This window comes from Poecilia reticulata, linkage group LG21, assembly GCF_000633615.1.
Source record: "Poecilia reticulata strain Guanapo linkage group LG21, Guppy_female_1.0+MT, whole genome shotgun sequence".
In the NCBI taxonomy this organism is placed as follows: Eukaryota; Metazoa; Chordata; class Actinopteri; order Cyprinodontiformes; family Poeciliidae; genus Poecilia; species Poecilia reticulata.
Window position 1 is genome coordinate 12860347 of NC_024351.1, and position 25629 is coordinate 12885975.

General features: G+C 38.4%; 1 protein-coding gene across 1 annotated transcript in view; it reads right to left on the bottom strand.

Annotated features, from left to right (window-relative positions):
* The window catches only part of susd6 (sushi domain containing 6), a 31605-nt gene extending 10065 nt beyond the window's left edge, over positions 1-21540 (bottom strand). Inside the window, exons 1-2 of the mRNA XM_008397386.2 lie at positions 21296-21540; positions 14442-14604 (exon numbers count right to left, since the gene is read on the bottom strand). Of these exons, the coding sequence (XP_008395608.1) occupies positions 14442-14559 (118 nt within the window). The 5' untranslated portion in view covers positions 14560-14604; positions 21296-21540. The remainder of the gene's footprint in view (positions 1-14441; positions 14605-21295) is intronic.
* Positions 21541-25629: the final 4089 nt, after the last annotated feature.

Here is a 25629-nt window from a genome sequence, read left to right on the forward strand (position 1 = left end):
AACGGCTCTCCAAGGAGAGGACGGAGGTAATGGAGGTGGTAAAGGTGATGAATTGATTACACCTGACTGAGAGGCAGAATGGGACAAAACAGGCCTTAGGGGGCAGTTCAGGGCAGCAGCTTTAACCCCTGCTGTTATCCTTTGTGGTGACCCACAAGGCGGTCAATAGAGCTGATGTGGACAGAAGAGTCGTAATGGTGCTAATCTTTTTTTTCCCCTTTGAAATGCTTTTATTTAAGGGAGAGCCTTAAAATTAGAAATGCATGGGTGCCTTTATGCATGGTTGTTACTCAATAACCCAGGCATAAAACTGAATGAATTACACAGAGCTTAACTAGAAGAAAGGCTGGTGTGTTAATATTTTTTATACATACATGTTGAAATTTTCTTATAAAACTCATTTTATAAGAATGAGTTGAAGGCAAAAAAAACCTGGAATGCACCGATGTGAAAATTTGGTCCAATATCAATAACCAATATAAATATTGCTGTTACGGCCAATAACTAATATTTATCAATATTGTATATTAAATATATTTCACTACCCTTTGAAACCTTAAAGAAAAAGCTGCTTCAGTTAAACTCCTACGCTGCAGGATTATCACCGTCACATCACTCATATTTTACGTAATGTGGGTTTTTTTCTTTGTCAGGAGATCATACATTTATTCATACATAACTTTTTCCTTAAWTAACATAAATCACCACACTGACGAAACAAAAATAGAGGAAAAATATATGCATAAAAAAAATTAAATAAATGTATTTGTGCTCTCAACACTAACACGTGGTTGAGAGCGCAATTAAAGCACCATGTGAAACCAAACGGTTTCAGTCTGAATTCATCACTATCAGTGCAACCGAGTGCAACACCACAGCTTGCAAAAGAATAGACACAAAAAAAACAAAGGGTCTAAATATAAACCGGCTAAAAATAAAACCATCTCTCTCCAACAAAGACACTCGCACACAATTTCTTTAAGAGAAATTGAAATGCAGGTCATCTGAAAAACAATCCCAAAGGTGGGAATTGTAAATGTATGCCACTCTGGCTACTATGAAACTTTAAAATGCTTGAACTACTGCAACAAAAAGTGAGATAAAKGGAGGATAAATAGAAAGATGAGGCCATAAAACACAGCAAACAGACGGAGACAGGAGGAGAAATATGACAACGTCAGGTGGAAAATAGGGTAGAASCAATTACAACCTACAAGCTACAAACATGTTTTGGCAGGTTAGCATGAACCAATACTTCTGGATGTAATGCATGACGATTATAATAGCCTGGAGGTGAGGCAGAAATCCTGATGAAGAGATTCTGTTAGCTGAAAGAGTGAACTCAGTCCAGGTGGCCAGAATGTGTACAATGTTTGTGATTCAACCTGTTCGTCTCCCTGTCAATTAGCCGAAAGTTAAAACCGAAACAGAAAAGATGAAAACAACCGACCGAGTTGATTTGCATCGCCTAATCAAAGTTTAGTACAGCATGTTCCGAGGCTTTCAGGGAGGGAATGAGTCACAGTAAAACACAAGCTGTTATCTGAGTCTCRCGAGAGAGACTTAATTTAAGAAATGGCAAAAAGCAATAATGACTCAAACAGAGTTGTGTGTGCTCTGCGAAAGCTACTGAAAGACAAAACAAAAATTTAAATAAGATAAAAATCCAAGCTCTCAAAATGAAGGAGACATTTAAAAAGGTTAAACTATTACAGTCCATTTGAGCACACAATTATAAGCTGATCAAAGCGCTTAGTTGCTTAAAGATCAGAGAATAACTTCACGTCGAAGAGAGACTCTGCCTGGACACACCGCCCGTGAATCTGATTCCTAATCCCAACAGCTAGAGCCGTAAAGCTGTGCTGGAGGACACTCAGCTCAYGGGTGGAGGGGCATCAAAATCCCCTTCCTAGCCCTGAGGTGCCGGACTGCCTGTGAATATCTCTGCTTTCCCATCTGTCGCTAATGGCACACGTCTGGTGAGCGCAAGAGGGGGGTGGACTGGGATGAAGAAAGAAAAAAAAGGAAAAAAAAAAAAAATCAGGGTGGGAGAAAGATGTGGGTTTTAGCAATCATTGCCCAGGCAAATTAAATTTCTAATTGTTCTCCGTTACAAGCCGGGAGCGCATTACAGCAGATCAGATACTGATTACTTAAACAGTCAGCTGGCTATGCTGCTTTCTACAATGGCCCATAAAAGAGGGTGTGTTTTCCTCTATGTGTGTGTTTTACATAGAGAGAGGGGGGGGGGGGGGGGGGGGGGGGGGCTGTGCTTGGATTAGGCTACAAACTGAAAAGATGACGACGTGGTCCATTTTTTCTGATAAATACGTTTTGTATATTAGTTGGCTTCAGCCCAATCCCTTTGTTGTTGTTTTCTTTTCTTTTTTTGATGATACTGCAATCATTTTTGGAAACCAGGATGTTTTTGTTTTTCCGTGCTCTCTTGTCTCTCCAGCTAATCCGTGGGATTTTTAAGCCAAGCTGTTGTTATTAGAGTGTAGTACGGTGAAGCAGARCCCACGGTCTGGTAGTGTCAGAGAAATAACAGCACTTGCACTAATTTCTGCCGCTAAAAGATAAGCTCAGTCGTAAATATTAACAGGGGATTAAAGCTGGGGTGTGTGTTGTTATTTTTATATTTGCTTAGAAGCATTTAAAAAGAATGCCTGAGTAAGTTTAGTGTGTTTAAATTGGAGGTAACTCAATAAAAACTGCAGAGAAAATAACTTTGATTTTTAACTTTAAAATTGGTAAACATATCTGAAACTTTCAACTGAAGGTATTTTTGACTCCCCTGATTAGTCCCGAGTCCATTGGAAGCTAAAGAAAGCTTTTTAAATCTGAAAATTTCCTKAAATTTCCCGTTAAAAACACTCATTGGTGATAAAGCTGCTACTGAAGGAAGTAACCAGTTTCTAGTATTTGGAAAATACTACAAAACTTTTACCAGCTTCTAAAATATTAACTATTTTCTGCAGGAGCATGTCGGCCGTTTCATGACAATTCACAGAAATCTGAACATTTTAGAACAAAGCTGAACGTAATCCTTCTGAAAAGTCCAGTTCAGAAGGAASATGATTGGTATTAGGAAATGTTGGAAGTCTACAGGAAGTCTAATAGTTAAGGTAAGCATCTCTTTATTGTATAGATAATTATATATATATATATACACACAAAGAAACATATCTATGGATCTATGGCTAGCATTAACCTAATTAACTACAATAAATGTGCTGAACACTAATGATATGATGCTAAAGACAGTTTTAAAATGCCAGCTGTAGTAGTTTATCTTTGTGTTGCTTGAAGTTCGTTTGCAGTTTTAACATATGAACAACAAAAACCTAAAAAATATAAATAAATCAGAGAGTTATTCCATCAACATGGACACAGCTATTTAGTATAACTTTAGGTGAATTTTACTCATCAATACTTAAAATAAATATTTTTWAAAAAGTCWAAATTTGTGGTAAAATTTAACATTTAGTGAAAATCTGATCTTGTGTAATAAATTACCAAATTGTTCTTTGCTGGAAATAAAAGCAATTAAATCTCTAGAAAAGTGTGAACTTTCAGTTTGAYACCTGGTAATAAATATAGAAAAACTCAATATTCCAAATGTCCTCTCAGAACCGTATTGTGTGACGTTAAAGGATGCATTTCCAACTCATGCAATTTAAATCCCTTTTTTTCCATCTCACTTCAACTCAAGTATCACAGAACAGCCAAGGCAGACAAACATGATTCAAGCAATAAGAGGTGCAACTTGAGCTGAGAGACTCACACGAAACAGATAGTGTGTGATTGATACTAGCAGGGTCATTTTCTTTTCAGAACAACTTCTAAATTTCATTTCTATAAAACCCACTGCTTCTCTCACTCACCTCAGGAAAACCTCACAGTAGCAAGACAGAAAGAGAACAAAACAAAACAAAAAAAAAATCTGGGTGTTTAGTAAGAGAGAACAGGTGTGAACGAAGCATGCTGAGGAGAAAAATGAGAACATAATAACCACAAAATGGTAGGTGTTTGACGTCGAAATCTGAAGGGTGGAAATGACGCAGAACAAAGCCGAAACCTCAAAGCGTCATGTTCTGCAGAAATGAGTTTCTGAGAGAAGATTTAGCAACCTGATACAGAGAGAAGTTTAAAATGAGAACGATGAAGAAGAGAAAGGAGTGTGTGGGAGGTTCTGGCACCAAGATAAAAGGAGTTTCAAAATGTAAGAACAAGTCGAGACTAAACTTTTCAATTTCCCCTAAATAAGCAGCTTTGCTTTTCTAATCTGTGTTTTATGTGTGATATACCCCTTAAATATCAAACRATATTTATTAGTTAGTTACCAGATTTGTTGCRACAACTAATAGGCAACCATCCGGCAAACTTGACTCAAGCAGCTGCATGTCTCAAAAGAGCATTTATAGAAAACCCGTCTTCCTGCAGCTGCAACACAAGGTTGCAAAAACACAGGCAAACGCCCAGAGATGGAAGTGTCTGAATGCAGAGGAAAATCCTCCCTGTCCTCATTCAGTCCACCCCTGCTGCTCCGATGCATTTAGCGAGCCACGTGTGCTGCCCGTGCGCCCCATTGTCCTCGCTCGCCATGGACGGGGCACAGTGACAGATTTAAGCAGCGTGCCTCTGAAAAGGACAACAGACAACTTTGCATTTGAAGGGTTAAATATGCATGTGAGGCCAAAGCGGGTGAGGGCAGCCATTGTGTGACCCMCCGGCCCCCCAAAGACGCAAACATGTACACACTCTCGACCCTCGCACAACAGATGGGAGGATGTTCTGAGGTGGCGAACAGCGAGCGCTCCCTTCTTCTCTCTCATTGCCGTCTCCGTTGGCGACAGCTGGGAGGCAGACATTCCTACTTCTAGGCTTTCAGGAGAAAACAAAAGAGTGTGTGGGACCCCTCCCACACACACACACACGTGCATGTGCTCAGCCGAACACATCCCCCTCACTGAAAAACTGTCAAAGTAACTGTGGGTTGATCGTGTTTCAGCGGCTCGAGCCTGCCAGMTAGAAGAGGCATGAGCGCCGAGTCCGCGGCGCCGGCTGAAGGTGAAAGTCGGCTGAAGGCAACCCTGGTTACCAGAGCCTGCATGACCTTGGTGGTCAGGGCCGGGCAATGTGAATTAAAAAKRAAATCTGACTTCTTAYCAAACAAGATCCAATTTTTTTCTAAAAAAAAAAATTCAATACAAATGATAGGAAAGTGTTTATTTTAATTATACGGATTCAGGCTACAAGAATTTTTGTTTAATTATGAGACGTTTGTGATAAAATTACCAGAATACAGATGCAATTTTACCAGAAAAATGTCTTAAAATGACAAGAGTAATTTTAATGAAAACAAAAGCTTGAATAATAAATTATTATTATTTGTGTTGGAGTTCTATTTAATTACTTCTTCATTCTCTGAATATTACAACTGTATTCTGGTAATATTAAGACTTTATCCTTATATTAATACAACTGTAATCTTGTAACATGAGGACTTTTTTAAAAAAAATCTTAGTCTGAACCTTATATTCCTGAATTCAATATCCAAATTACAGAAGCTGTAAAACAAGATGGCGGTTCTGGTTGTGCTGACATCACTCTGAACCCAACGAGTAAAATTATTTCCAAAAACCAAAGTTTCAGTTAATCAATAAAATCAGTTCATCGCCCAGTCCAAAAAGTAACGCAAATAAAATGTTATCAAAATCTAGTGTCTGAAACAAGTTGTGTTTATCTCTATAATCTAGTCAAGACTTCGGTGTAAGAAGTTCAATCCAAAGCGAAAGGAGACAGAAATAGTTCTCCTCAGTCTGTTATGCAACAAAGCCGTCCCTGTTCAAGCGCTTTGTCCATCATCACAGTAATGAAGTCCAACTGGACTCTCAGGCCAACTGCTCCAACGAGTCTCCATGAGGGCGAACAAATGGCAACAGGCATCTCTGTGTAACCTCTTAACACAAGCAGCCTGCGCCGATGAGAGAAAAGGCGTGCGGTTAGCTGTGTGTGTGAATTTGTGTCACCTTTCAGGCAAACTGTGTGTTTTACAAACAATCACAAATTGCAAACTCTTTCAATAACCACTGCAGTAAATTACAACCAGAAACCGCAATCGCTCTCCTCCAATCAACACGACTCCAATGTTATGACATTTTTTTAAACAATCCAGCAATAAAGCAGTAATTTACTCAAATATAAATATATTTACGAGGAGTATAACATCATTTTTCTTTCAGCAATTACGACTTAAAGTGCTTCAATAGTTGGCTGGAGCTTTACAGATGCTGCAACTGGGATTGTCACCATAGCAGATTTTGTTGGAAGATAATCTGTCCCAGAAATTAAAGCAATAAACAATATTTGTTGTTTTGAGACCATTTTCAACTAATGTAATGACAATGGCATAAAAATGCAAGTTTGCCCTTGTGAAGACAAATAACATAATTTTGTAATGAACACTTGCTGGAAAATATCCAAAAACAACCAAAAACAATAAATAAAAGAAATAAAAACCACTTACAACTGAAACCATAACAAATATTATGATGTGTCAAAACAAAACTGCCCTTCAAAAAATCTCAGTGTAAATTATCAAGCTCATTTTAATTTATCAAGCGATCAATTGATTAATTGCTTATTGTGACTAGCTTACCTGGTGCTCAATACACAGAAGCACACCGTTAACCTAAATGGAGTCACATCAAGCCACTACAAAGATCATCATTGTTGTAGTTTTGTTTGCAATAAAACTACAACTACAGTGGCCTTTCCAGTGTGGAGGAAAGGCCACTGGTCACAAAATATTTCAGGAACCGGATGAAGAGTCATGAGAAATTACTGGATGCTGTGTAGATCCTCAATAGGGGAATTCCAGCAATATCAAAGAGAAAGCTATGAAGTTGCATTTAAGAGAAAACTCCAGTTCATGTCTCTAGTGTAACCGCTCTTTAAAAAGCAGGGAGGATGGGAGTCAGGAACAGTCATTGTTCCCCTCTACTTTTGCTTACTTACAATCACTATGAATGAAGAAGAAATGCTCTCACAAAGCAAAAGCAGGGGGTTAAAGCGAAACAGCTGTGCATTGACTCCATGACAACAGGCTACGTAAATGTAGCAGGCTAGCACATGTACAGCCCAGCCCTTCCCCTTAAGCAGCGTATCAGCCAGGCTGTCGGTTCTTAATATACACTCACTTTTAGCAAGTTATTTTTAAAAAAACACACACAAACAGGCCTTTATTTATTTTCTTAAAGCTTTCCTAAGTTGAAGATGTAGCAAAGAGAAAGCTGAAAAAACAGGAAGGACTCGATGGGAAGCTGTGTTGCCATATTTCCAATCTACCCACATTGAGGCATGCTGGGGCCTGAATGAATGTTAGCTTTGTACCACTACAGAAGATAGCCAACCAGACATTATGTTCTGCTCCAATCATGATAGCAACTAGTCAGCAAAGGGAACATTTTGTCAACAGCCAAGTAAGCTGCAGAGTAGGGAAACCTTACTRTCAAAATATCTTAACGGTAGGACACAGCAAAGCAGCTCAAGATGTTCAGATAACATTTTAAACGCATTTTAACGTCATGAGCGCCGATCGTGGTTGCTCCGAAACAGTTTGGACGCCTCACCAACAGGCAAAGTCAGCATGTGTGTAGGATGCCTTGTGCCTCGTGTGCAAGGCAAGGAGCTTGTTTGAACAGAAAGCTGGTGTTGACTAACCATGTGACGACAAAAACAACCCACACTGTCGGTGGGTCTGGAAAAAAAAAAAAAAACACACACACACACGAGCAAACACCAAGGAGGAGGTGAGACAGGAGAGGAGAGAAAAGCTACAAGAACCGAGAGAAAAATGACACTGGACACTTAAAGTAGAACTGAAATCCAATCTCAAAATATCAATATTTCTAATATAATTCAGTAACTTTCCAGAGACTTAACTTGTCAATTAATATCGTGACATTTCACCTCATTGTTAGCATAAAAGCCCTTTCAGTTCTCCAGAAATAAAAATACAAGGATATCAGATAAAATTCAAGAATAGGAGCGACTGTTTCGGCGTAAGCAAAAAAAAAGTGAAGTAAAAGCAGCAGAAGACAGGAGAGGCTGGGGGATATATTTAGCAGCTCATTAGTTTGAGATGTCCTCTACTCAGCGGGTTGGTCCCTTCGATGAGACCCTTTGGAAATCATTACGACTGCATGCTGCTCCAGACAACAGCACTCGCTTCCCAGAAAAACCATTTACAAACCGTCTCTCCGCTGCTTGGCTTTATTGTTTCCTCGAAATCATTGTCAAATTCAAACAATTGATCTCAGACCACGGCTTCAACACACAAGCTCCACTTTTGAAATAAAAACAAAGCTACAATAGCACTCATGAATAATCCTTAAAAATTWGAYGTGGCAAGCAATAAGATGAATAAAGTGTCAGTTCTGAAGAATCGTTTTATTTTGAAGGCGACATATTGCGTATCTACATTAGCTCCCTAATGTGGGCCAGTGTCAAGTCACGCCACATGAACGTCCAAGTAATGGCTCCACGATGCGTCAGCACTGAAATATCAGTGTGTGCAATAATAACAATTTGCTGTTCATCATTTTTAGCTGTTATGAACACATTGTAAGCCAATGAAATATGCAGCGCTTTGGTTTCCTGGCTGCAAGAGATRCTGACACCTGATACATGACTGAAAGGTAGAAATTATATCACAGTTCAGTTTCCTAATATGGTAGAAAAAGATTTATTTACCGAGGTCAAAGTTTGTAGAGGAGAGACCGCTTGTCTGGGCTGCAATAAAGACRACCAGATTGAGTTTACAATCAAATAATTTCTAGCAGGACGTTTAGTTGCAGAGTTATTATTATTATTTAATAAGCAATAAGTAAGCTGGGTAGARGGGAAACAACTGCTCTGTTAGAACTGCTCACACAGTAACCTTTGTGTGCGAGCACCATTTTACAGCGCTGTATCTAGCGTCATCTCTTCCTGGTTCGACATTCATTAACATTTACAGTAAAGCAGGTGTCTCAGGTATATTTCCAGGTTCCTCATATTTCCAACGAGCTAAAACAGTAGGGTTRAAATGATTCATTGTGATTAAGCAATTATTGAAATAAACTACAACTAATTTAGTAATTGAGTAGTCTTTAACACACACACACACAAAAAATGCCATTTGGTGAAAAATAAAAAATATATACTGAGCAGTAATGAAGCCATTTAAGATGAAGTCTTTAGATATGTTTTAGCCAAAAYTCCTAAAGTGCTATAGTTTTCACTTCACCCAGTAAATATTTGCTAAAGGAATGGTGTTGCATTTTAGGGAATAAAATTGTTTTCTTATTTTAAAAAATGATTTGAATTATTTCAAATCTGTAGAAAGTGCCAATTTTTTCACCAGTACTACAATAATTGTTAGTTGCAGCTCTGTTAAATAGCAATCAGCACAATGTGAATGTTGGACATCAAGAAGAAGCACTGCAAATGRTAGGAAGCAACAAGAGTCAAAGCAGTGCAAATTGCAATCTCCAATAAGCCTTGTGCTGCCACGCTGTGTGGTGTTACTGTGTGGCCAACAATAATCCCGACCATCTGTGATCTAGAACAATCCAAACAACACTTTAAAGTGAATGAAATGCCCCTGCGTCACCTGTCCGCACTGCAGCATCTGTTTTTCCTTGCTTGGTGACCCGTCTAAAGTTTGCCTTCAGGGCCTGATTGGATGGGGGAAACTGTTAAATGGCACAGGGTGAGAGCAAAGATTGATGGCTCAAGTGATAAACACACAGGTAATGAAAGGGAAAGGCTGATGGATTTGAGCGGGCTGCTCTTAATGGCCCTCCGTGTCACCTGGCTAATGGCTRAGACCTTTTGAGAGATGGAGGAGAACAAAGAGACGAATMGCAGAAAAGGGACCTGGCACAGCGCACAATTTGCTCTGTCACAACAGAAACGGTGAGTTAGCAGATCTAAATGCTGACTGGCGATGCAGCTTACCGTGGCCTCCAATATCCTCTAAATGCACTGTTTGTTCTCGGATTTCAGAGAGGAGGGAGAAGTCAATGCATTGCTTTACTCCTGCCCGTCTGCAAAGTGCCTTGCTAATAGGACTTAAGGGAATCGTCCCAAACAAATAATTGCACTGGAAACATTATTCCCCACATCCCCAAGCCGTAGTGTTACTACAAACACTGGTAACCGAAATGACACGCTTAGTTTTTGATGCATGTACAGACCATTCTGTTGGTACATGAAGCAACATACTTTAAAGACCGCTGGAGATCCCAGAAGGCGGCCATGGCACATTCAGATATTTTTCTCTGTGGTCAGTGAGGCTTTGCTCTGCTGCGGAGACAGAAGAGCCATCAAGACCCGTCTCTATGACCAATCTTCAAGAGAACTAATTCACATAAAGTCTTTCCAYTGGCTCCCTGTTGCTCGGAGAATGGACTTTAAAATACTTCTGTTACTTTGCAACAGAAACTAACAGAAGGCACCAAAATATATTAAAGATCTGTGGTTATTGCATCAAACTTCTAGACTAGGGGTGGGTATTTATTGCATCGTTAATCATGATAAATTTCTTAGCATAAGAATTTTGATTTATTGCTGTCACAATAAACACCAACTGGTGATGTTTAAACCACCTAAAAACTGTCCTTATGGCCAGGATTGATAGTTTTATATTTTCTCCACTGATTGTTCAATGAAASCAAACATGCACTATGGTACAGTTCAAAAGAAACTGAACTGTACAGTTTGTTTTGGCCATTTTTTTCCCTCCCAAGGTGTCAAAACAGTGGAGAAATATTAAAAATATATATATCTGCAAATATCAGTTATCGAACAAAACACAAATATTAATATCGGATATGAATATTGGCCCAAATTTTCATATTGGTGTATTCATAGCTCCAACAGTATCTCAAAACACTGAGGTAAAACTTTAAATCTGTATCGCCTGTCGCATTCCAGACCACTCAGGTTTTCTGGTTCTAGTCTACTCTGCAACCTGAACCAAACACGGAGAAGCAGCATTCAGTTTCTATCCTCCACACATAACATTTCTTTAAATCAAGGCTAAAACCTCCCCTCTTTAGAGTAAAAAGTGGAATCAACATATTTGATTTGATGATTTTGATGAAGGTTTTTGATTCACTGTAATGTTTACTGCTGGTTTGAACTGCCTTGTTGCTGAAATCTGCTACAGAGATAAACTTGACTTGAATAGTGGAGACAGCTCAACACATTGATTCATGAGCGAACAGAAGAATCTGTTCATGCAATAGCCTTTCATGAGGCTGAGAAATATTTGTTCATCTTTCACAACTCCGACTATCAAAAACAAAAAGCCAAAGAAATGCAAAAGGCAGCTTTCCACTCCCACCATCTCTCCTCCCTCTTTCCCTCAGCTATGTCCTTCTTCCTAGGATTTCTTTTGTTATTCCACTTCCCGTTCTCACGAACTAACATATCAACGTCGCCAGCATACGGGAAACACAGCAGGCTCGTTTATGGGAGATTTCTGTTCATGCCCGACTTTAGATCAACGTCAGAACAATGGGTTTCAGAAGCCAATACTTATCTCTTTAACTGCTTACAGACGGACGGTTTGAACCTTTTTTTCCCACTTCTCACCAGATGGAACAATGTCATAGCTGAAAACATGCTGTGCAAATCATGGGAATAGACCCTTTGGGGTTCAGAGTTCCCATCTTTTACTCTTCCAGCTCTGACTCACTGTCTGGGCGTACTTCCTCAGAAACATGCCACAAAGGCTTACTGTAAGAAATTGACACCATATTAGGAACGGAGCTCCAGGCAGACAACTTCAGCAGGGATGTCAGATGTGCTCAGAAAAATGTTAAGAAACAAGCAACATCCACGTAATTTCCTGAAAATCCTGCAGGGGTGCTTCCCAGCAAATGCTTGTTTGTTAAAGCTCCGTTTCTAGGAACACTTTGCTTTTTTCAGAAGGTGGCTACATCTGAAGCACGGCCAAAACGTAAACATAACCATTGAGCAACGATCGCAAACGTGAATCCCAAGAAAGTCATTTGCGCTAATTCAGGAAATACGCTGCCGGTAACTTCATCACAATGAACAATTGGACAGATAAAAAGACGAGGCTTGAAAGCGATTGATTCTAAAAATATCTTGGCTCCACTTCTTCCTAATAGAGAAGGAAAACTTAAGAAAATATGGAATAAACTTAGAGACTCTGGCTTTTAAAAAAATGTAGCAAAATTATGACTGAAAGAAATTAATACTCAACACTCCTGTCAATAAAAAGAAATCCCTTACAGGGAAAAAACGCCACAACATTGATACAGCCAGCTGCTTTTTATTCATGCATGTAACAGAGCAGCTACTGGTGATGAAATTTGATATTCACTCACCATCCATGGGACGTGTCGAGGGATTACCTATGTAAATTATGTATGCTGAGAGGGAGGGAGAGAGAGGTTGGTGATTGAAACGACTAATGACCACTTTAAAGCCTTGGCAGTATGATAATATGTCTGATTAGGAATTCAATTTCATACTTTCACATCATGAATGCTGCAGTACGTATTTCTAATGCTATTGAAGCTGGCATGCATCTTGCTCATTTGAAGTTATTTTAACATCTTGTTTATTCTTCTCATAATAAAATGTAAAGGTTTCTTGTAATACATTCATATAAAAAAGTGATTTTTATTTTTTTTCCCCCAAAACTGCTTAAAATCTGCATTTTGTCTGCATATATGATGGGAAAAAAACTGATGAAGTTATTTTTAAATGACTTTTAGCACATTCACAATTCCTGTATTTTTATGTAAATACAGGGATTTACATAAAAATCCCTGTATGTATACACATTATACATTATAATGTATAATGTGTATGCATTATTTTCTGAACAATATGCCTTTTCTTTCATCAAACTGATCTCTGGCTCGATCAACAGCATGGCATATCACACTCAAACCTTTTGCATTAAAGTTACGACTCTACCAAAAGGTAATTTGAGGAAAAATGGTGAATATAAATGAAAGCAAACACCAACACTGCAGTAAATAACAGCCCAAACAAAACAAGAAGCTGTATGAACCGTATCTCATGCATCTTTAGAAACGTATGGCTTTCTTATAGAGCATTTATTTTAATAAGAAGTCAGACTGGGCAAAGTAATTCTGATTGGTGCAGGCCCAATAGTAGCTGCAGCTACAATTGGAAATTATTCTAGAAATTAAAGCTGCACAACATATCTAACAGCAATCATTGTTGCAATATCAGTGTGTGCAACTTCACATATATCTGGTCAGCTCTAATTGCCATTAATGTCCAAACCTTGTTTACATCTTTAGATGAGATACTACAGCTCAGAGACCAATGGGGACATTGTGTTCTCATAAAGACAGAAAAGTGTCAGCAAAATGAGGAATCACCGGACTGGAGTTCTGGATCAAAAGGCACATTTTAGATAATCGAAAGAAAACATGCGAGCATGCTGAAAGCAGAAACTCAGCACACTGACGGCCCCTTTGGCCTTTACATGAATCATGTATTACATAAGACAGAACGGGATGATGCGCTTCGTTCGGATCAGCACCTCCCTCCCCTCTTTGCTCAGAGACTCGTCTCTGATTGTTTTATTTCTTAATGTTGCCTTTCGTTCTTCCCATAACAACTAATCACTTAAAACAATAAAAGAATGACAAACTGAGCCCCATCTATGTGTCAGGGCTTCACAAAAACAACCCTCACACATTCTCACAGGCACTGTGGCTCTCGGTGGCAAGGACATCTGGTACATTTCACAAGCTTGTGATGTGTGGCCTGTGCACGTGAATGACTGTGGATGATACATGCAAGGAGGCTGTCAGGATGGGGAATGATGCTCCAGCGCTCACAGGTCAAAGTAAGTAAACTGGGTCTTCAGTGAAGAAGTGAAACACTGGTGTATTAGAAACTGGAACTGTTAACTTCAACTTTCATACATGAAATAAATTTCCCAACATAATATTTCGAATTAAAACATAGTGTTTGATCACTTGGAATGACAAAAGAGGACCCAAGTTAATATTTAAAGCTAGTCAGATGTCCTGAATCTCTGAATAGACGGTAAGTGTTGTGTTTGAATCAAACTTTACGGTCGGAGTATGACGTTATCTCCCCAATTGACTTAATAACTTAATAGTAAAGGAAAATTGTTGAATGAATTCACGCAGCACAAGAATGAAATCCTAAGCAACCTGAATGACCCAGAGGGCGGAGAAAGATCATTGAATCTGACTGACTTGAAAGGCAAGGTGAAAATACCTCAATCAATTCACAACAGATGGTCAAAGATGGCGGTTTATTCTGCGTGTAGCATGTGGGAACACTGACAAAAAAAGAAAGAAAGAAAGAAAGAAAGTGTGTGTGTGTTTGTGGGTCTGACTTACCTGATGCATGACCATGAGGGAGCAGGATGAAGAGGAGAAGTGCAGAGGCAGCCAGTCTGTGGGCTACAGAGGAGGAGGACGGGGCTCTCGTCGGAAACGCTACCATTCCATCGCACATCTTTTCCCCCCCCCGACAGCCAGCCAGAGTCCTCTACGGCTTAACCTGTCCGAGCCACATTGACAGGAAGGGACGCGTGGGGAGGGGGAGAGGAAGAGGAAGAGCGTGGATTACCATCAACGTTCAAGCCAGGATTACATAACCAGAAGCAACAGACAGAAAGACGGGTATAATGAGAGGCGGCTACACAGATTGGTTGACAAACCAAGCGTGTCAGAGTTCTCTCTGACACCATGAGAGAACTCTGCAGGCAGAGTTCAACTGCAGGCATTGAACTCCATGCCTGCAGTTCAATATTTAGTTAGCCTGGTAAAACACACAACTTTATGGATAAGTGTATTCCTCCCCTATGAGTTTTATAATCAGTGTACACCAGCAACAGCCCATCGATCCGAGTCTTCCTCTCATCTTGCTTCAATCCCTAATCTTTGACTTGGCACAGCATCTATCTGCATAAGCCCTTAAGCACACGATGTTGTATGTGACATAACAACAACACAGATCAGAGCCGCTAATAAGGTGGCAAAAGGCAGATGGAGGGGGTGGGAAGATCTGAATGTGCATCACATTCAACAAAAGAAATGCTGTTCAGAAAGTTATATTTGATTATAGCATTGTCATAACGAATCACAATTCTATCTAAAATGTAGAATTCATATACTTTAATACTATTACAGCAAAAAGGGAGGTAGAAATAATTAATAAATGTTCACTACAAATTCAAACAATGTTTTCAGCAGAGACTTTAAAGTGTTATGTTAAAAAGTGCTTGGTAGTGTCAGTTCTGTACGCGGTGCTGCAGCAGAGTTTAGTGCATAAAACAAGGAAATATTAAGACAGAAATGTGGGCCGTTGCTTGGCTGCTGGTATCTTTTACAGCCCTTATAAACCATTTTTATCAATCTACAAAGTTTCACTTTTGTTTTTGTTTCAATGATTATTTCAGACTTTGATTATCCATTTTCTGTACGGGTTAGTTTGAAACAAACCTGCATAGGAAATGAAGAACACAAGGCTAATTTGAATCGCCGACATATTTCATTTAGACAGTTGGAAAGGTAATTAAGTCTGAAAATAACTTTTTATTTTCCCCCCAAACTGTTTTGCTTCTCCGTACTTATCCAGATGTGGGTGGAAAACACTAATTAAAGCAATACTGGACACAAAATCAAATCTTATAAAAAGCAGCAAAAAAACTGCCAACTGATAAAACCCACATGGTGAAATGAGTTAAAATCATTAAAAGCAGGATTTGGATGAAGACCCAGAAGCCACATTTTCTGAAGAAACATGCACGCCAGCAGGTAAAAGGTTCTCAGGAGAGGGAAAGGAGCCCATTAGCATTCCAAAAAGCTGAAGCGTTCATGCCAACATTAATGGCATGTTTTCACTGAAGCCCCATTCCCATAGGTCATAACACCAGCTAATGCCTAGCTTTGGAGTGCAAGTGTGAAATGTTGAACTGTCATTCAGCCCTGCTTCAAAGGATCCAGCAGTAACGGATATCAATCGGATCCTGATCACTTCGAGGGGAATGTGGCAACAAATCATCCAGGTGCAGAGGCTAGTTTTCACTGAAGCTGCTGAGCTTCAGGGCTGGAGGGGTGATCAAAGCGCTCCGATTCTTTACAGAAAAGTGCTACTGGATGGCTTGCGTGGAGGCTTGGAAAATGACAACAACAACTGGTGGACAAATCCAGACAGCCGGCAGCAAACACCTGCTTGACGGGGTGAATATGGCAATAAAGTGAAAAGTAACAAGCCTTCCTTGTTGCAAATAGTTGCTATTCAAAGTTATGTGACGCAGATTAAAGAGGATACTCTGCATTACCCTGTCAATCATGTCGTATAATCATAGAATCTGCAAGATTGCAATGCAAGTGAGTAAAAAATGCAGGACATAAATCTGGAACAAACTTCCAGAAAACTGAAAAGCAGCCGAAACACCGAGTTCATTTAAATCAAGGCTTAAAAAAAMCCCCACCTGTTTAGAGTTTCCCTTGATTATTAATAACTGGAACGCTGATCAATATATTTGATGATGATTGTTCTTGATCTTTATGACTTGATTCGTAATGTTTACGCTTGTTCCATAATTGTTTAAAGTGTTTTGGCACTTTAAACTGCCTTTTTGCAGTGGACATACAGTATATCATATCTATCTTTTTGTGTGATAAATTTCTTATATTTTCATTTCATCATGATAAATTCCAATTAATGATGTTTACAAACCCCTAAAACTGTTCATTTTTCTCCACAGCTTGTTCAAAAAGTATCAACAATCATCAATAACTTTGAAAATATGATTAAATGCAGTGGCTGTGTGCCTATTTGAGATACAAATCACACTTTTTTATGTGACTGGTGTACCAAAGCATTACAAATGGGAATATTTTTTGAGAGCAGTGTTTGTCTTTGTGGTGGTATGACTACCATGTACAAAATTATACAGTTACCAAAATAAAAAAACTACAAAAAAACTTCCTTAAATGTCCAACTAGGGTAAAAATGTTTTATATATAGTCAGAAAACTAAAATAGCTGCATGACAAAGTGTGTGCATGACTACGGTGACAAAGCTTGTGGTTTCCATCTCACAGCAGCTATTTTAGTACGATGCTGTGCCATTTATCTAATCATTTGTCTTCACATCAGAAGTTCATCTGCTTCTGTAAATTTAGATTGATCATCCCCTTCCACAGAAAGATCACACGAGCATCAATACCCTCGCTGCATGAGCGGGACAGAAGCATACCTGCATGTGGCGCCTGCTAGCGGGAGAGAGTGACGCAAATTAGTTTTGGCAGGACAATTTGGGTAGTGTGTTCAGCCAAAGAGCAGGTAGCCCAAAGCACACAGGAGGGACCTGAGCGTGCCATCTGATGCGTCGATATTTCCTTGTTGGTCCATACTGTAATTAGACCACATTTGGGTTACAAAAAGGCTTCGCCATTTTAGATGTTCTTTATAAACTGCGTGAGAAGCATCAAGGATAGAAAAGATGCACTTTGTGGCTAAACCTGAACACACTGCTGGACTGGGCTCTTGGAAAAAGCTTAAAAGAAAGTATTGACCAGCCAGATCATCAGAAAAATCAAAACTTAAGCAGAATTATTCTGCCTTCACGTGAAACACTTATCTAATCAGTGCGAAGGCACTTTGTCCAAAAAAAAAGGTTTGCAGATCTTGAGATTTGCTGACTGGATGTTACTGGTATAAATTAATTAATATCCCAGCAAGCAGTTTCACAGGGGGGGAAAAAACTGCATGCTACAAGTCTGGATGTCAACCTGACCTGCAGCAGCGTTTATGTCCTGTCAGATAGCAATGCTGAACACGACGCATCATGTTAAAATGCGTCATGTTATTTTAAACATCAACATGTTTTGCTTCATGGGGGATTTTGCATCAAGCTTTACTGCAAAGTAATCCTCAACATTAGCTGATTTAATACGTCTTAGAAATCCAGAATCTCTGAATAACACCACAACTAGTAAGATTTGAGAAAGAGGACAAAAAGAAGGGATTTCAAATAGATTTAAAAAGTATCCAGCAYTGCATATGGGTGCATCAGAAAACAAAAAACAACTTCCTTGTTTTATTGCTAAACAAATCTCTGTTGTTAGGACTTTTAAGTATATAAAATGTAAATTAGTAACTGGATTGTGGGGGGAAAAAAACTGCCAATGTTAGCAGTTTGATTTCCAATTTTATTTCTTCTATGTTCCCAGAAACTGGCATAAACTGCCACAACCAGCCACGCAGCTACCCATCAAAACTGGCAGTACCAGTTTTACTGTCCCACTCCGTTTCGATGTAGATCCACAGTAATTAACTAAACATCGAAAGTATCAATCAGCAAAAGAAAAAAAAAAAAAAGAAACAGACCTCAGGATTTAAGAAATGGAAATTTTGCAAGCCAAGACAACTGTCTGTAGTCATCCACTTGCGGGGGGAAAAAAAACTATGCAACTCCCCACTTCAGATAGCAGCAACACAAGCAGCCAGCCAGCCAGCCAGCCAGCCAGCCAGCCAGCCAGCCAGCCAGCAGGCTGCTGCTGCTGCAGCTTTTCAGCTGCCCGAGGCTCCTGGAATGCAAAGGGAGCCAAGGAGAGCACCAGCACAGACATGTGTCCGGGAACAGAGAGCACTCAGTGTGCCAAAGAAACAGCCGAGAGGAGGTTTCCACCCAATAGGACCCAGTGCTGCTGCTGCTGCTGCTAGAGCCTGCATAGGCCTGTGGAGGGAGCCCAGAGACAGGACTCTGCATGGCAGCAGAGAAAGGAGCCTTTGTTATGCAGTAGTATGTACTGTTAGGGCCCACAGCTACTCAGCATCCCCCCTCCAATGCTGCAAGCAAGAGACAGAAAYACACAGAAAGACTAAAGAGAGACAAGAGAAAGAGGGAAAAATAACGTGCAAGAAAAGTGGGATGAAGCAAGAGAATGAGAGATAATGCGTCGTAGCTTAAAGGTACACCTTTTTCAACAAGCCTATATGTGCTGGAACTAAAAACTAAAAAATAAAGACAACACTTAAATCAATACTTAATTTTCCCACAATTCACCTCTCAATAAGATTTCAAGAATAAATAGAACTTGCTAGTCATTGTGTAGTTGTGCTGACACGTGGAAAATAAACAGCTTTGGGTCAATTCACATTCTGCCAGTTTTTATCCCCCATTTCATACTTGTAAACAAAGACAAAAAGACAAGTTGTCATGTCTCCTATGTGAGATCTTTATGAACATATTTACGCCAATGAGAAAGCAGCTTCTTACCCAAGATTACCACGCCTGATTGTTATTTAAAGAACTAMTTACAAAGTTCAAAACAACTGGAACTGTGATGAGGACTTGAGTTTACCTCTCTATTTCAAACTTCCTAGGTATTTCTCACCCATGTGCTTAACCACTTTCTTCTGAAAGCATTTAAATGAAATCCCAAAATCAGTCATGCTAAAATACTCAAAATGCATGTAAAATGTTATAATTCATCCAATTTGCATTGACTGTGGTTTTCTTAGCCCACAATCCACAAGCCAAAAACCCCCACCATAACTTAATGATAGCAGATATCTATTGTGGTCACAAATCATATTTCGTTTTCAACATGAGTAGASCGTAGAGCTTAACCTTAAACCACTGCTTTGATCAAGAGATTAGGGATGCACTGGTATAAAACTTTTGGGTGATATCAACACTGCTGTTATGGCCAATAACAGATAGTTATTTTATATTTAAATGCATTTATATTTCCTCTCCTGAAATGGATATGCAAACGGCAACAAGATGGAAATAATTAGCCAAACCAAAAGCACAACATCTCATATAGCAGCTGATTAATGGTTTTCCAACTTTCCTTTTGCAATTTTTGTACCTTTGTCCTCCCTCTGTCTTTATGCCTTATAAATCAAAGTCCTCCTTCAAAGATGCTTATAAAAACTTTTATACYGCATGTGAGAACACATCTGGAATGTCAGCAAAATCTTGCAATATTGTGTCACATGGAAAGTTTGTAAGAYTGTGTTCAAATTATCTACTTTGCAATAGTGTTTACTAACGCTTATCAGCTTGATTCTTGGGTCTCTTGTGATGTAATCAATCCAAAGACACAAAAACAGAATTGGCTGTATTTTTTAGTTAGTTTGACCATTTAAAACTTTCCATTTTCTGAAATGTTGCAGTGGAAATCCATAATTTATTACCCATGTTTTTACTATCAGTATGCATTTGGAAGTGAAAAACACCACCCTTAAATCATTTTACAATATAAAACCCAATACACAAGTCTCTGCTAAATCAGACAGCACAACAAACTGTTATTGCTGGAGGAACACTACACTTGGACCCCCCCTTCTTTTGTCCTCCAATGTAAACACTTCACATCTGGACTTCCCTGCTCTTTGCAATATCAAATGTCATAACTTGCCAAACACCGGTAACAGTAAGCAAGTCATACTTAAACTGGAACAAAGGTCAGTGAGTGGGAAATTACACTACTGAGAGGTTGCCCTGTAAAAAAAAAACAAAAACAAAACAAAAGCAAAAAAAAAACAGAAAACGGGGCATCCTAGCTCGATAACAAATCTTTGCTACTGCATCAAACGTGAGTCAAAAGCAGAGTCACACGCTTCGACACGTGTAACTGTACTGTGAGGCATTTAAACAAAGAGTGTGGTGGTGGGCTGCCAACATCACACACAGAAGTTAATGATTAGAACAAAACAATCCAACTCAAATAGCAGGACACACATAAGAGTTCAGGCTTCATTTTACCGACTCGCCTAAGATAAAGTCGACACACCTATGACTTCCTCGTACCTTTTATTGTTCATGTGACTGGTCCAACAATACAGCTGTTAGAGCGGACCGACCAGATTCTCTAAATGTTTACGTTCAATCTCCAAAACATTAGTTGAAGCTTTTTTTAAACAAATATTCAAACTTAAACACGACAGACGYACGTCAAAACAGACACATTACGTCGTTAGACAAACGTTTAACGTTTACGGAAGAACACGGCTAGCTTAGTTTCAGATCGGAAAGCAGAAAACTGACAACTCATTATTCTCTTTGGCAGAACAGTAAATGTTTGCCAGACGTGGATATTTTTGCCTTGTTGTTTCGAAGCGAACTAATTCAGACGGACAAAAGACGGAATGGGAGACTGTTAGAGATCTCCTRGTGGCCTATGTGTGCTTAGCTTGCGAAAAAAAGACAACAAAAAAAGACTCACCAACGTAAAGGTTAACAGCGGCGAGCCCTCCTCTGCCCCGGTTCACAATCGAGGCATTAAAGTCAGTTTTAAAGACGACACCCACAGACTAAAGATGTAAAGAGAAAGTAGAAGAGAAGTATTTCGCCGTCGAGGTCCCGTCTGCCCTGCTCCGTCACTCCTTGTCCTCCTCGACTCGCCAGCTCTTTATTTTAGGTGAGCGGAAACACTCGCTGCTGTGAGAACTCTACAGGGTTGCCTGCCTCGCTCTCGCGCGGTCTCCATGGATACCTCTATAAAAGGGGCGGTCCTAAAGCTTGTCATGGCGCTTCAAAATAAAAGCTCATGTGTCAGGTTTGGAGACAAAAGAATTAAAGAGGTAATCAACGAAGTACAATAAAACATAGAGATCAAATRTTGTATTTATGGAGAAAAAAACAAAACATTTTGTATTGATGTACCAAGAAAATTTTAAATCACCTTGTATACAACAGAAACAAAGTCTTGAGTAAAATATTTAAGATGTTTAAAATATACATTATGATAATTATTATGAAGTTAAAAACAATATGGAATATGCCAAAACAGATTAACATTTTTATGTAAAACGTTACTGGTCAAAGGATGAAGTAAACAGCTTTCATTGAAAGTAGTTCCTCAGAAAACCAGTTGCAACATAAACAACAGGGAACAAACATTTTAAGCACAGAATGATACTCTTATCAATTAAATAAATGTTTCAGTTTATATATAATCTTTGYTTAAGGATCAAATTAAACCAACCAAAAACACATCCGTCTTTGTAAAAATTTCAGCTTTGATTCCACAAGAAAAAAAAAAATCTGCAACGATACTTCAGAACCATAGTTTTGCGTTTATTCTTCGGTAAGTTATATACAGCTGATTAATTCAACTTAAAATGCCAGAGAAATTTCTAGACATGGTGTCACATCTATCCAATGTAATAATAACATTCATTAAAAAGAATAGTGGTATTAAATTACAAAAAACATCATTGCATGATATGGAATGCAAATTAACCATCAAGTAAAGATTATGTAAAAATAAGTACTGTAAGTTTATATGGGTCCTATTTCTGCACATCTTCATTTCCTAAATTAACTTTATTCATTTCAGCTTTTTTTTGTCATGCTCCACACTCACCCTTATTCTGGCTTTGTATATGAAAAATTAATTTCTCATCCCCTGTCCCTTTCTTGTCACAGYAATGGTTATGGAGCCCAGCAATAAAGCCGCCAGTGAGTAATGGGATTAGAGTCCAGATTAACACTGTGACTTCAGATGTCCTGTAAAGAACCTCTGTGATATACATGCATATCTATTCTGCGGRAAATCAACATGTAGTGGACCTGCATTCTTCAAATTAGCCAATCGAAATTAAAATATATTTAATATAATGTGTCAACTGTTATTGTAACGAGATCATCATACAAAACTAATCTTGCGTAAATTAGTTTATTTATTTATTTTTTAAAATCAAACTTTGTTCCTATTTTTCTGGATTCACAAGGATATTATTGGTTATGTTTCCCAAAATACTTTAAAAGTTAAAACCAGTGAAGCTACGGGGAACCCCTCAAATTTTCCACGTGTGTCTATGCTGACATCTAGTGGTCGTTGTTGGTTATTGCATTCACTGTGCGGTTTCCGTTTCCACATTTATCTAAATAATAAAACATTGGAAGTAGTAATAAATATTAGTGCTTTTAAAAAAAATATTAAAACGTACAATTTTAGGAGAAAAAAACAGTTCACAAATAAAACAGGAAATAAACTAAATTATACAGTCTTATAATGGAAGATGGTTTCACAACTTTCTTGATAAAATATGTAAATAAATAAAAAAAACATGCTTTTAACTGTATTTGAACCTCAATATGTTTTTTTCTTGAATTGAATATTTTATGAACTGGGAATATGGAAAGATGAACACACTCATTAAGCATCCTAGCAGCAGATGGTGCTAGGATGGCACTGGTTCAACCCACTTTTCATTCCTGGTTCTGCAGCTGACAAACGGGCTWCTTTGCTTTTACACAAGGTCTGAATTGTTGTTCTAGTTAAGCAATGAAGGGGGAAGCTGTTAATATTTGTGCTAATCATCACCTGAATTAACACTTACCTCCTGCTTGTTAAAGTATGCGTGCAACAAATTTTATATTTCATCTTATAKTTCCAGTTTAAGATGCAAACAAAGAGAGGCTGAAGTTTTTTAGTTGACATGTATATTTTGTGTTTTTAAAATGGGCTTATCTTAAAAAGTGTTCCGTCCACTTACAGATTATTAATGACATTGGTTTAAATTAGACAATGGATCCATTTTTACACACTTCTGTAGATAATTTACACCTAAGATACTCATGTCACTTAAATGTGTAAAAATCACAAATAAATTMAAACTAGCTCATTAGGTTCTTGTCTTTTTCAGTTTGCCAAGAGATTGTAACATGTTCTAATTATATAATATTTGCACATTTAACAATATGTGTATTAAATGTGCACATTTGTTCTCATTATTGATTAAGTTAAAGACATTGTTTTATGTCTGTTTGTAGTTTGATTGGTTTTAGTGAGATCTGAATAATAACTTATCCAACACGTATGCAAATAATTACTGTATAACACCAGCTTATCACCAATTCATAATCTGTTAAATCATACTTYATTACCTCAACCTGTCCAGAGTCTTCAGGTAGAAATTTTTTTTTTTTTGCTATAACCACCGATGTTTAGCATTTAATATCCAGGATATTTAACGTCCCCGATTTTTTATTTAATCAAGAATAATGATTAATGTTGATGTTTAACATTATTGCCATGTTTATCAGATGTCAAACTTCGTCTCCAGAAAAGTTTCCTTTTGAGTTAAACATTGGAGATAAAGCAAAACATTCCAGATACAGTAAACATCGGATGTGACCTTAAACATCAAGGACAATGTTAAGCACTGGAGATATAATTAAAAATTGGGGACAACTTTAAACATTGGAGATAACATTGTGCCCAATGTTTAATATTGTCTCTTTTTCTGTCATCTCAAAGGAATCTTCATGTCAAATCTTCACATTCAAAGACAAATTAACTCAAAGGATTTTCTGGTTTTATTCATTTTTATGTTAACAGTTTGTGAGAACAGCCCTGWAAAGAAATCAAAATGGTCACGTAATTCCCAGAAATGTAAGGGAGCCAGGATGGATGGATGGAGTTCATTTGAGTCCAGAAGCAGCTTCTCATCAGGACGGTCTAGTCAAATCCTCATTTTCTTCTCTCAGGACTGCCCAGCAGCAGAAGCTCGCTGCGTCTCCTGTCTCCCAGGTCCATTGGCTCAGTGTGACGTAGAGACTCAAACTGAAGAGGTGAGGCCGTTTTCAGGYTGTTTGATCTCAAATCTCCCCCAGCAATGGCACCTCAGATGAAGAAGACATTTACATTTATTTTGGACATATTCTAGTATTAAATGTTCATTAGAATTTAAAGTTTATTGATCTTTGAAAATGTGCTTCTGCATCATTATGCTATGKCCACTATGTTATGGCAATAACTTCTGGGACAATTTATTGTCCAGCAACGTTTAGGTTGACGACTGTCACAGTAAGTTCTGCTGGATGACAAATCATCTGAGAAGTTATTGCCATAAAYGGTAAAATGRYAATGAGACCATTTTCAACTAATACAATGGCTACAGCATAATAATGCAAGAACACATTCTCAAAGATCAAACTTTAAAAACCCAACCCAGAAGACCAAAGGGAAGACGTCCTCTTCATCCTCAAACTTCAAATTGTAATAAACATTCAACACTGGAACTGGAAGACATTTCAAATATCCTAAATAAACAAAAACTACAAAATAAAAGGAATTATGAAGTCTCTGGTCTCAACTAAACCCTTTTTKTAAAAAAACAATTTTGTTCACAAAGCACCAAACTGAAGACTTTATTCATGCAGTTTTTGGGAGAAACAGAAACAAATCATGCAAATGGAATTTGAGGACAGGAAGGCGACAACAAGACAGGTGCAGGTTGCAAGTCCAACCSTTTAACGACTCAAGAATGAAATCACTTTTTAACACTGCACCAATTTTCTAAATTCAYTAAAAGCAAAGTAAGTTTAAGCAATGCCTCCTACTGAGGATGCAAGTGATGACTGGAGAGGAAAAAACTTCCCTTTAAACAGGAAGACTTTCCAAAAAAAAGGGKGGCGTGAAAGGCTAACTCTGCACCAATTATTTAAATTGATCAGCAGTTAAGTAAGYTAGATCATTGCCTCATATTGAGGATGCATGTAGTGACAGTGGAGAGGATAAAACTTCCTTTTAACAGGAAGAACCCTYCA